This window comes from Primulina huaijiensis, chromosome 14, assembly GCF_012295235.1.
Source record: "Primulina huaijiensis isolate GDHJ02 chromosome 14, ASM1229523v2, whole genome shotgun sequence".
NCBI lineage: Eukaryota > Viridiplantae > Streptophyta > Magnoliopsida > Lamiales > Gesneriaceae > Primulina > Primulina huaijiensis.
In genome coordinates this window covers 5,109,953-5,124,117 of record NC_133319.1, presented here as the reverse complement: position 1 = coordinate 5,124,117, position 14,165 = coordinate 5,109,953, and the positions used below count along the sequence as shown (strand labels likewise).

Below are 14,165 nucleotides of genomic sequence, written 5' to 3'. Positions count from 1 at the left end.
TTTTTTTTTTTTTTTTTTACAATATACAAATTTGGAAGACAAGCCATGGTAGGTGAACCGTTTACTTGTTTTTCCTCATAAAAATAAATTTCCCGTTCAATATATAAAAAAAAAATTATATATAGAATTTATTTATATTTATATCCAAGTGTTTGAACTGAACCGCTTCTGTTTTTTTTTTATATATAAAATAAGATTCAATAAATTTATACATTTTTAAGCTGTGACTACTTCTTATAATTTCTATGCAAAAAATGCTTCACTAATTACAATATCAATATAATTTAACTAAATCTTAAAAAAAAACCGATTTTCATTAGTTTTATTCTTCCTGCTTAATTTTGTTGACGCAATCTTGAATCAGACGAGTAAATTTTTTTTATTGGTAGGTCAACTAGAAGCATCGCTCGCCATAAATATTATTTTTCGTGCCAGTAATAATAATAATATTATATTATATTATATTATACTATACGTATACTATACTAAAGGATGAAAATTTATTTATGTACATGTGAATATTCTCTTTATATATATTATATATATATATAAACAATAAAACATGAATTAGCCAGCCAACCTTCCAACCAAAACGTCAATATGTGTTGCATCTAACTTGTATATAACAAGGCATAAGTGTAATCATCGAAATTAAGTGCATTCTAATTGCCATTTTTGTGCATGCAATTCTCTTTTGCAATGGAAGAGATTGAAATTGTCCAATATTTTGAGGGCAAGACCGTTTTCATCACTGGTGCCACTGGCTTTCTTGCAAAGAGTTAGATTCCTTTGCCATCAATTTCCAAACACGAAATTTAAAAAATTTTTTTTTTTGTATAGTTTGGGGGTTAACCCTCTTTCGCTAATTTGTTTGCGCAGTTTTCTTGGAAAAAATACTTCGTGTGCAGCCAAACGTGAAGAAATTGTTTCTTCTAATTCGGCCGACATCCGAAAGATCTATTGAACAACGCCTACATGAAGAGGTACTACGACAAGTTATTGAGATATCGCCTCATATCGATATAACAGCCAGATATATCACAACTTGAATTTATCATATATACATACATATATACACACACACACTCTCTCACACACAAACTCCTCTTTATATGAAAACATACTCACTTTTTTTTTGTTGACTCACTTATATTCTTGTGTTCCTAGATCATCGGCATCGATTTGTTTCGTGTTCTACGAGAAGGGATGGGAGACGACTTGAGTTCTTTGTTTGAAAAAGTTATTCCAATCTCGGGTGACATTGCTAATGACAACTTAGGAATTCTCGACTCGGAGTTGAGACATAATATGTTTCAAGAGATTGACATTATTGTGAACTCAGCTGCAACCACCAATTTTGATGAGAGGTACGATAAGATGGGGCTCATTCTTTTGTTCCTACCAGAAATTTCGAGACAAGTATAATATCTGAAAATAGTCAAAATTTGCTTGAGAATAAATTATTACCCCTTTATGATTTTCAATATTTAAGATGATGATGGAGCAACTATATATAATATGGTGTACCTAGGAGATAGTAAGCTAGTGTTACAAATGTTCTTCTCGATTTTATATTAGATTAATAAAGAGTGGCTTATGAACTCTAAGAATGTTACATTGCGTCTTTTTGGTTGATACTTTTATTGGGTTTATAACTTAATATTGGTGCTCTTGTTGAGAGTCTGTATAGGGGAAGGAGCAACATAGAAAAAGGTTACCATCGGAAAATGTGAGTGAAAGCCATCTAGAGTGGGTCACCACGGACATCGGTTTTTCAAAGGGTCGGTAATGTTACAAATGTCTCACGTTGATATATTAAACTAATAAATAATGACTTATAAACTCTAGAATATTACACTACCAAATAGGCAAATCTTTTGGGATGGTACGTGGAATTCATAACCTAACAGCTAGTTTCAAAGCCTAATCAAAATTGTTGGATGAATCTAATTTATTGAATACCTCTAATTTCTTGAATAAAAAACTTCGAGTATGTATGCAGATATGATGTAGCGTTGGCGATTAATGCTTTGGGAGCCATGCATGTGGAAAACTTCGCAAGAAAATGTACAAAATTAGAGACACTACTCCATGTCTCCACGGGTTAGTGATCCATATTCAAGTTTTTAATTGATTAGAAAAATTGAATCATATGAATAGGCTTAGCCCAATGCACGGCTGCATCAAACTCAAACCACCGCGGGATAGAAAGGACCATAGGAAATTCGATTTATTTTTAAAACTTTTAAATATATTATCTTCTACAGAAAATAAATATATTAATTAATGCGGTCATGCGGGGAAATAATTTTGTGTTTCATTAACTTGTCTAATTTTGATTTTAATCCATTAAAATTTCAAAGTTTGGTTATTGCACAAAACTTTTAATATTTGACCATTTTTGTCAAGCTGTTGACGTGACATCAGACAAATCAGTTATTTTCAATGTAACGATATCATTTTTCGATGTCAACGAATGGTTATTTTTTCATACAAGTTCTCAATACGTAAAGTAATGAGAAAAAACATTTACGATAGTTTGCGATCTAAAATTTGTTTTAACAACGGGTATGACTGTATAGTTACGTTTCTCATATTCTGGATGTTTAATTTGCCACCAAATAACTAACAGCTTGCCTTTTTTTTTATTACCATGAATAGCATATGTACATGGCAATGGTGTTGGACTCTTACCAGAGAGAGCATTTCATAAAGGAGACACCCTTGATGGAGCTAAGATATCTTATTTAGACATTAACACGGAGATGAAGATCGCGAAGGAAAGGTTGATGGAACTTCAAACACAGAAGGCAACAGAAAAAGAAATCACAAGGGCTATGAAGGATTTAGGCATTGAAAGGTTGTAGCCATTTCATATTTGAGTTTGTGGATGGATCTAAAGATTTTGATGAATTGAAACTTCTTAATTATATAAATTTTGGGATTTTTGAATTAATCAGAGCAATGCTACATGGATGGCCGAATACGTACGTGTTTACAAAGGCAATGGGAGAGATGGTTTTGGAGAATTTCAAGGAAAAGGCCAATCTTATTATATTACGTCCAACTATAATAACAAGCACTATAACAGAACCATTCTCTGGTTGGATTGAAGGTTTAAGGTAGTGATTTTTCTCATATTGTTGCGTTTATTGCATCGATCGATTTGATTTGAGGAATAAATTTCAAATTACGTACGTACTAAAATTATTAATGAAATTGTTTAACTAGATATAAAATGAATATAAAATTTAGTTGAATTTTTTTCATTATTTGAAATCCAAAAAGTATTTATTTTTATGATTAATTTGCAAATAATTAACAATGTTTAATTGTTAATTAATTGGTTGATGACAGAACTTTGGACAGCATCTTTGTTGCCTACGGAAAAGGGAAACTGAAATTTTTCGTAGGTGATCCTGAGTCAACACTTGACATGGTAAGTTGGTCTACCTATATATCTAACGTATTATATTTCTAATTTTAAGTAACATTGCATGCATGGTTCCTCAAAAGTATCGATTTATTAATTTTTGTGCATATAAAGGGGAAATTTTCTAAAATAATCGTCCAAGTTTACGTATTTTTTATTTTGGTCCTAAGTAAAATTAGGTCTTGGAAGTGTAAGTTTGTTGTCAGTTTTTTTTAAAGAAAAAAAACTTTTAGTCTTATTTGACCAGTGTGTTACAAAATGTCGGAGACATCAACAATGTCTAGTGTCATGTACATCAATAATTTTTATATCATGTCTGCTTGTCTGTCATGGTAATCATTCAAATTTAAATGGATTAAAAGCACAAACGAACCAAACTCACATGATGTAAACCAAATAACTAAAAAATCACCAACTTAAATGATGAATTTAGCAATTTCCTTGTATTTAAGTTTAAATCCATTAACCACAACTATTTTGCAATGAGTCCACAAAATAATACAAATTTAATAACATACACGAAAACATTGAATTCCAGAGCAACTTGAATTCAATTATTTTTTAAAAAAAATGTCAAAAATTCATTTATGTATCCGCTACATCGCTACATTAAAATCATCATATCTAGAAACCGAATATTAATGTGGAGAGATCAAGTTTAAAAGATTCTCCCACGTGATCATAGAGTAGTTTTCGATTTGTGTTTAGAGTATGTTTGACTAAACTTATTTAAAACGGTTTATAAGCTTCTCGAGCTTAATTATATGTTGTATGAGCTTATTTTAAAAATAATTTGTTAAAGTATTTGGATAAAATTAAACAATAGATCTTAAATATGTTGATTTGTTTGGTATTATAAGATTTTTTTAAAATACTAATTATCAAAAAGACACAACATTATAAAAATAAAAAGAGTGGGTCTCATGTGAGACCGTCTCACGGATCTTAATCTGTGAGACGGGTCAACCCTACCCATATTCACAATAAAAAGTAATACTCTTAGCATAAAAAGTAATACTTTTTCATGGATAACCCAAATAAGAGATCCGTCTCACAACTACGATCCGTGAGACCGTCTAACACAAGTTTTTGCCAAATAAAAAATAATTATTTTTAAACTATTATTTATAATTAAATTTATTATTTTTATTATTATTTTTATTACTTGCATGATGTATTATACGAGAGTATATTTGATATATGATAAAATTAATAAAGATAATTTGATCTTGAATTATATTCAAATAAGATTTTAAAAAATAAGTTGAAGTAACTCAATTTTTTAAAAAAACAGCTTTAGCTTATTTTGACAGCTTATAAGCTCTTTTTTTGAAAAAAAATCACCAAACTTATAAGCTCAAACAGTTTATATATAGCCTTCAATATGTTCTAGTATTTTCTACATTATTAGGATATAATTTTGGCAAATATTTAAGAATTTGATAGTTCGATTTTGTGTGTGACTGAAACAAAATTTAACAGATACCAGGAGACATGGTGGTAAATTGTATGATTGCAGCAATGGCAGTAGCAGCCGCGCCACTTCCAAAAAGTGATGAATCAAGATTATCCATATATCATATTGGTTCATCGAAGTGTAATCCTCTAAAATTTGCAGACATAAAGTGGCTAATGTATCGGTTTCTAATTGAGAACCCATTGTCGGATGGCAGAGGAAAACCTATAGAAGTAGGCCAACCTACAACATTAAATACCATGGCAAGCTTTCACAGATATATCACAACTCATTACTTGCCATTTGTCAAGGTTAGTATCAATGTACTTTATAGCCCAAAAATATTTCTTATTGTTTATGCAATTTTTTTATAGGAAAAATGGTATGTTAACTCTTTGAAGAACCAAAATTTCGCGATTCACCACTGGTATTTTGGTTCAATGTAGCCATGTGTCTAAAAAATGAGACAGATCTCGACTTCGAGAACCTGTAAACCTCATGTTATTAGTTGTTTTCAATTACTTTTTTCCTTCTTGTTTACCTTTATATGTTAGATGAACAAATGTATACCACTCCTATGTTTTTACAATTATTGATCAACACATGATAGATGGCATTACACAGTACTGATGAATCTTATAATCTGTGAGTGCTTATAATTTATTTAATCTATTTTGTATTATGTTTATTTATATATTTGATTTTGCAGGCATTGCAATATGTGAACGTGATATGTTGCAACCATTTTGAAAGTGCATACAGCAGCGCCAAACGACGTATCAGTCATGCTATGCGTCTAGCAGAGCTCTACAAACCATATATATTCTTCCAAGGAATGTAGGTTTTCTTAACCTTGTTCTTTCTTACATACTTAGGTCACGTTTTCAAATATTTTGTCCCCAAGCATAATGGGTATTATTTGATGTTCTTGTTTTTGTTTTCAGATTCGATGACGTTAACACTAAAAATTTGCGAATGAAAATAAGAAGCTCGCAAACGACGCATATGAACTTGTTGAATTTTGATCCGAAGTATGTTCAATGGGATGAGTACTTTTTGAAAACTCATTTTGTTGGAATCACCAAGTATGCATTGAAGTGATCTACTATCTCCAACAATATTTTATTCTTGTTGTAATTGCTGCAAAATGTGACAATTAAGGGTTATTACTCTCCACGAGTTTGTTTGTAAACTGTAATTGGTCGATATTTTATATTTTTCCTTCCATCTCCAACTCTGCAGAGCTCCTATTTATTTTTTTAATTTTTTTTGTTTTTATTTATTATAAATATTTGTATTAAAGATTATAAATATTATTTAAATAATAGTATAATATTTATTTTATTATTTTAATAATTAGGTATTTAATCATAAAAATCACAATATTTAATCAAATAAATTTATAAATAGATTTTTAAATAATTTTTTTATATTAATTAAAAACATTTAATTAATGGTTTGATTTAATTATTTATAAATAATACAATAATAGTAAAATACAAATGAAAATTTTAATGCAATAATACAATTTGTAAAAATACAATATAACAATTGAAAATGTTATTTTTAACACAAATATAAATATAAAATATAACGATTAATATATGTAAAATAAAAATAATATTATTGATATTTTTTTTTTGGTAAGATTTGAAGTAAATGAGTTGTAGTTGAATGTTGAATTTTGAATTTTGTGCAAAAATTCATGGGCCAAGCAAATTGCCTATGATATAGGCCGAGACCGATATTGGCTTGGGCTTGAGTTTGGGCTCAGAAGCTCTCAGATTACTCAATGTGAGTATTGATAATTATATTTAAAATACAATTTTATTCTGTTTGAATACGTTAAAATCTTTGTACGCATAAATTCAAATAAATTGGACTTTAAAAGTTCGTTAAAAGAAAGAAGATGGTATCGAAAAGGATAGATTTATCTTTTAATTATATTAAATTAATAATAAATATATTTTAAAATTGATATTTAAAAAAATTTCCCAAAATTTTTTTTTTTTATCTTTTGTAATCAAACACTACATTTTAAAAAAATTTCTAAAAAATAAATAAATAATAATTTTAACCCACGAACGGGGGGGCTCTACATCTTTCTTCTCAGACAGTTAAAACATGGTTTGATGTACCAAAACTTTCCCCAAATCTTGAAGACCGACGTAAACGTGAAGCTAAACACGTTACGTTTAAGGTTGTATTGCGGCAGTTGGCAGGCAATAAAAGACAACCTGCGACCGCACAAAATCTCTTTCATAAAAGCGACAATGGTCGACATCTCGACCCATAGTTAAACGTGCAAAATGTGTTCTTTCGTATCCTATAATTTTTTAGTGTCTAGTATAAAAAAATATCGAATTTTTGTTAGATTCATGTTTTCATACCGAAAAATATTGAATTTATCGAAATTTTTGGTACGGTAACGATATGAAATTTGAAAATTTCAGTATATATCGAAATACTGAAATAATATGTATAAATTTAAAAATATATGTTTATTAAATAATAAAATTAAATTTTTAAAAATATAAAGTATTTTTTCGATATAAAATTATATATCGATATTGTATCGAAATATTTGTGGTAATTTTTTATGATATGTATGTTTCCATATTATATTATATATCTATCACCCCTGTTAAGCCTCAACATCTACCTGGTACGCTTGTCATTTTATTTCTGATGCGTTGTTATGTCCAAATCAAAGTTATATAATCTAATTCTTTTATTAAATATATGTTATAAAAATTAAATGAATTTTGGAAATTGTTTAAATTTTTATTGAAAATAATATGAAAATGCTCTTTCATTTGCAAATTAGAAATTTATGGTACATCAGATTTAAATAAAATATTTTCCCACATATATTCTTTTAAATTTTCAATAATATACTGTTGTCCAAAAAATCCAAACACATTTTTTTAAAAAAAAAAAATCAAAGAAACATCAAATCAATTTTGGGAAAAAAAAAAACTAAACACGTTTTCAAATAAAAGTTACTTTGGATATTTTCGAAATGACATCTAAAAAATCCAAACATATGTGACATTAACTTTTGCCTCTAATTTTTAACATCTTACGCATGATTTTTTAAAGGAGTAGGTCTTTTATGAGACGGATCAATTCTATCGATATTCACAATAAAAAATAATATTCTTAGCATAAAAAATAATATTTTTCATGAATGACCCAAATAAGAGATTTGTCTAACAAAATACGACCTGTGAGACCGTCTCACACAAATTTTTGCATTTTTAAAGTTAGTTTCCTTTTAAAAAAAAATCCACATCTACGGTCACGTTACGAGTTCTTACATTAATTTCAGCCGACATCGGCCACTAATTTGACTTATGTGCAATTAAATAATTACAAGTTTTAAAGAGAGTTATGAATAAAGCAAGAGTCTTTCGCAATTAACTTCCTTGTACTTAGTATATTTGACGATTATCTCTCTTCCAAAAATTATCTATCTCATATTATTAAATTTGAAGATATCATACTAACTAATTATGATATGTCAATGTGATATCAAAGTTTCTTTACAATTTTACCTTTCATAATATTTGTTAGTTAACTTTGATGATATAAATTTATTAGTAATTTTTGTAAAATCTTACTATCTTTTTTCGATTTTTTCTTCAACGTCATCAAACGTAATGTGTTATTCGTCTCATTAAGTGCCTCACTAATCATTGCGAGTAAAGACTAGTTTGCTCCAATTTAGGCTAATTTTAGGTTAAAATAAATAATAAGCAATTGAATCCATTTGTTAGAGAAAGTGATTGACACCTAAAAAGGCAATAAAGGAAAATTAAACATAGTTTAAATATCCACGAATAGGGATGTAAATGAACCAAACTGTTCGCGAGCTATTCGAAGCTCGGCTCGATAAAAAGCTCGTTTGAGTTTGTTTGTTAATCATTTCAAACCAAGCTCAAGCTCGATTTTGAGCTCGAAAATTTAATCAAACCAAACTCAAGCCTAAAGATATTCGGCTCGTGAGCTCGCAAACATGTTCGATAATAGGCTCGCGAGCTCGAGCTCCAGCTCAGCTCGTTTAGGTGGCTCGTAAGCTCGAGCTCGAGCTCGAGTCGTTTAGGTGGCTCGTAAGCTTGAGCTTGGCTCATTTGTTGAGTTGACAAATAAAAATATTAGTACTAATGTCAATGGAAGGAATTGAATACAAGACATGTTTGAAAAAATTATGAATTCACACCATTTAGTCACAATTACATTTTTAATCTTATTTGCATATCATTATACTAAAATGTTCTTTAAAATACAATAAATAAAATAAATTAACAGAAATATATCAACTTATTCTTTTTTCCTAAAAATTTACATAACCAAGTCATATACAAGTTGAGTAACTTTACTATTAGTCTGTGAAGGTTAATTAAAAATTTTACATGCTAAATTGATATGGCATTTGACATTAATCAATAATTTAAGTTAATTATGTCGAATTCATTTCATAATGATGTGATGTCTTCAATCTACTATATTTAATGAATATTCTAGATGATTTTGGTGATATCAGTATATAATGAATATTCTAGATGTATTATTTTGGAATGTTCAATAATATACTGATTTATGTTTTTTTAGCTCTTATTTGTGTCGTTTTGGTTATTTATGAATGAATTTACATTTTTATGTCTGATTTAAAATTAGTTTATAGATATATTTAATTTTTAACAAGCTCGATTCAAACTCAAACTCGAGCTCAATTCTAAGCTTATCGAGCTCGAAAACGAGACGAGTCGAGCTCGAAAACGAGACGAGCTCGAAAACGAGACTTGTTAAACATGCTAAACAAGCTATTAATGAATCAAGCTCGAGCCTGGCTTGATTAACATGTTAAACGAGCTTTTAACGAGCCGAGCTCGAGCTCAATAATTTCAATACAAACCGAGCTCGAGCCTGATAATAGAAGCTCGAATCGAGCTCGAGCTCGAGCCTCAAACAGTCTTAAACAAACTAAGCTCAAGCCTGATACTGTTTGGTTTGGTTTGGTTTGGATCGTTTACATCCCTATCCACGAACTACCACACTACTAATCTTTATATAATTCGTTTTACTTATAAAACACAATTAAATAGCATCATTTACTTAAAAAAGCACATGTAATTTCATTTTGAATATTGTAATATACCGTCGCTATTTTTGATAAAAGGTTAGAATAATTCAAATTCATTTTCCCGATGATTTAACTATATGATCACCACACCACGTACACTCCATTTCAAATATTATTATATTCTATATCATATATTTTAGATGACTAACATCTATCTGTTTTGAACTAAAGTCGAAAAATTATTCTATAATTATTTTTTATTGTTAATCTCGATTAATATTGTATATTTGCATTTGACATCGTCAAAAAAATTATAATTAAATAAAGCTCATATTAATTGGACGATTTTATATTGCTTGTTTTTAAAGTTAATTACAGTAAACATCTATAAATTAATACTTAATAAATTGATAACAACTCTAAAATAATATTTTTTTCTCGGTCTTGACTTTGGCCAATGTGATAAGTTAATAATTTCAATAAATTAGTAAGATAATGATTTTTATGTACAAATGAATTTAAACATATGTTACTTCATATAATATGATACAAGACATTGTTGGAAAAAAATGACTTTTTAAGTAATTAAATATGTCCTTGAATAAAACAAAAATATTCTATGAAATATTAAAATATCAATTTATCAATTAATTAATATCTCTATAAATTAATAAAATTTCATGATCCCAACTTTATTAATATATAGAGGTTTTATTGTAGTTGTCTTATATTTGATATATTTGATTGGCATGTCTATGTTTTAGGAGTTTAGATAGAACTGATGAATGTGTAACCGAAAAATAGCTATGCTCATTGATGCTAATCTTTTAAATTTCATATTTGATAAATATGAAATCACATTTGAGATTTGATAAAGATATAGACGAGAACGGAGTATGTTAGATTGAAATATCTTTAGTTTTGATGATAACAAACAGTTTCAAGTTGTTTCAGGATCTTGCTGCTATTTATATATACTCTAAGGTTTCGAGCCTGTCACTGTGAAGTCAAACTGGACTGCAATGTTTATATCAAGAAGTTGTTCCATTTCGTTTGACTGCAATGTTTATATCAAGAAGTTGTTCAATTTCAAGCTGCTATTCAAACTGATCGCTTTAATGAGATCAAGCCACGGACTGATCCATCAGCCAGAGTACAGTGACAGATCATGAACAATATTCTACCAACTTTCAATCAACATAGATGTTTTTAATATGTTATATAGGTCTGAAACAAGGTTCCAAAGACAGCTAGATTCATTTTTTTGTGTTGTTTGAGTTGTCACTGAGAGTTTCGATCTAAGCAGTGATAAGTCCTAATAGAAGTAAGTTTATACAAGGGTTGTATAAATCAAATTTTTTTTAGTAGTTTCCTTCCTAAATGAAATAAGGGGTGATGTAGGAGTTGTTATAAATCTCCGAACATCCGTAACGATTATGTCTTATTTATTTACACTTTATATTTTTGTCTTCTTCATTATTATAATCTAGACATTTAGTTAAAAACTTGCTTATATTGATTATATATTGTATCACTAGTCCAGCTAGACCATTTCAATATTCAAAATCTTTTAAGTGGTCTAGTTAATTTTAGCCGAATTCATGGGTCTAACAGCCCGATCCATAGGCACCCAAGTAGGTGCACTATATGATGTCATGAATATAAGAAAATAAAGTTGTACCTTGATTAACAACTATAGATTTTGATCTTAATAATTGATATTAGAACACTTCGTCCATACGGTGACTTTTTACCACTTCAAAGAACAAGCTCTCAAGGTGTAAGATCGAGTGATTACCGTTTTACCAAAAGCTATAGCTAGTAGTAATGGTGCAACTCAAATATTTTAAATCGCACAACAACTCAAGCACCACGGTTCGATTGCTCTACTAAGCAAGGACAATTATTGTACCCAACAATCTCCCTCCCAATAATTGCACTCCTTGCAATCAATGGGAATGGAACCCGTGACCTTGGCACTGATACCAATTGTAGGACCGAGTGCTTACCGCTTTATCAAAAGCTATAGCTAGTAGTAATAGAGCAACTCAAATCTTTTAAACCGCACAGCAACTCAAGTACCACGGTTCGATCGCTCTACCAAGCAGGGACAATTATTGCCCCATCGAACCCGTGACCTTGGCTCTGATACCAATTATAGGACCGAGTACTTAGCGCTTTACCAAAAGTTATAGCTGGTGGTAATGGTGCAACTTAAATCTTTTAAACCGCACAGCAACTCAAACACCTTAGTTTGATCGCTCTACTAAACAGGGACAATTATTGCACCCAACACAAAGTATATCAATTGTATGTCTAGAATCCAATATTTCTTATTTATAGCTTCCTATTTTACGATAAATCAACTTTAAGGGACGACATTCCCTAGATATTTAGTATTATATGTAACGTGCATGTTACAAATTTCACTAATTTAAAGTCTAAGTCATAATGCTAATTAGATCACAAACTAGTATTCCTCAATTTATTAATAATTTAATACAATTAGTCCATTGACGTTTATGTTATTAATCAATTTACTATATCCCCGAAATTTCTATATTGTTTACTACTAATATTTATTATTCCTGACCACTTCTAAACATGTTCGTAGCAAGAATAAGTATGGAATCGGTCTTTTCTTCTAAAAAATAGGCTACGGCTTCGGTGCCCAAGCCTTGTACAATTATTAAACTACAGACAAAAACCTTGAAATCATTTTTCAAACTATCATTTGATCGTATTATAATTTAAAATAATATCATAACTCCTAATCACACTTATTTCAATATACTATATATATAACATTAATAATTCTATTGGTGTGTGTGTGTGTTTTGTGTCTATATATATAATCCAAAACAAAAACAACTAATATTTAACATAATATATCAAACATATATATTTTTCTAAAGTGCTTTGCTAGTATTTATGGTGTTACACTTTCCTCCTCTATCTCCTTACAATCATGTTCAACATGCAGAGCCGTGTCAAGTACAACCCGAAAATCTCTGGGCTCTGCAAGTCTGACATCGTGCTTCACGGTAGGTCGTAGGTCATTCAAAAAATGTCTCAACTTCTCTTATGACCCCTCTCCAAGCAATGGAACGAAGTAAAACCCCTCTCAAATTTGCGGACATTCTTCGTTAGAGTCATATGTCCATCTTTCAACGCCAAGAACTAATGAGTCAATATGGATCAGACATCCTCAGTAAAATACTTGACATAGAAGACTCTCTTGAAATCCTCCCAATTAAGTATAGCTAGATCCAGAGTCAGTTTGGTGCCTTCCCTCCAGATCCTAACATCATCCCTCAACACATATATAGCACATCACACCTTTTCAATATCTGCCAGTTGAATGTATTCGAATATAACCTCCAATGACTTGATCCAACCTTCGGCCTCAAGTGGATCAGTGGTTCCAGCAAACTCCTTCGGCTGATAGTGCCTGAAGCACTCATGAACCGTGTCAGGGATCGCACCCATGCTTGCTTTCTGTCATCTACATTGAGATGCTTGGCCCACTAACTACTGAAGCAATGTTAATCAATATCTTAGTTCTCGAAAAAGAAATAAATTATTATAAAATTTTAAAATACAGAAAGTCAAACAGAAACCTACGAAAGATGTCGTGAGAAAAATAGTAGGTAAAACTGAAACAATAAAGCAAACCGGGACTTTTACGAAGTACAATATCCTTAAAACAGATTTGTCTCTTCCGATATATGTCTCGAGGATCAAGGTGGACAACTGTTTCTCATGATATAATGAGATAACCAAAGATAACCTAACACGACGATACTACGTCGGTGAATTGAAGAAGCACCTAAATTTTATCACGAGCGGGAGCAGAGTTGCAAGGCAGTAGGAGGCAGGGAAAAGAAGAGAGTCGAGAGTAACACGTGAGTGTGAGATGTGCTTGAAGAACTCGAGGCTGCCTCTATATATAGATACTTGGGTTCCATATGGACAGTCACAGACTGGACATCCAAAAGGTCAAAGGTTGCCCATCTGGAGGACCAACAGTCAGCCATATAGAACACCAACAGTCAGGCAGATGATAGGTCACATCCAGAAAGATCTGAAATGAATTTTTGAAAATAAAAATAGCAAAAACTAAGTGAAACTTGGTGGAAAATTTTTCCTTTGGTCTGACATTCGACACACTCAGTTCTCGCTCGTATGCT

The 14,165-nt window shown here is 30.3% G+C and overlaps 1 protein-coding gene across 1 annotated transcript; it reads left to right on the top strand.

The window, feature by feature from the left end:
• The first annotated feature begins 599 nt into the window (after positions 1 to 599).
• Positions 600 to 6,110, top strand: LOC140957405 (probable fatty acyl-CoA reductase 4). Its single transcript, XM_073414637.1, has 10 exons — positions 600 to 778; positions 880 to 983; positions 1,168 to 1,367; positions 2,003 to 2,103; positions 2,662 to 2,860; positions 2,961 to 3,122; positions 3,358 to 3,439; positions 4,916 to 5,200; positions 5,599 to 5,726; positions 5,834 to 6,110. Exons 1-10 carry the CDS (start codon positions 682 to 684, stop codon positions 5,988 to 5,990), a joined length of 1,515 nt encoding a protein of 504 aa, XP_073270738.1. The 5' UTR covers positions 600 to 681; the 3' UTR covers positions 5,991 to 6,110.
• The last annotated feature ends 8,055 nt before the right edge of the window (positions 6,111 to 14,165 follow it).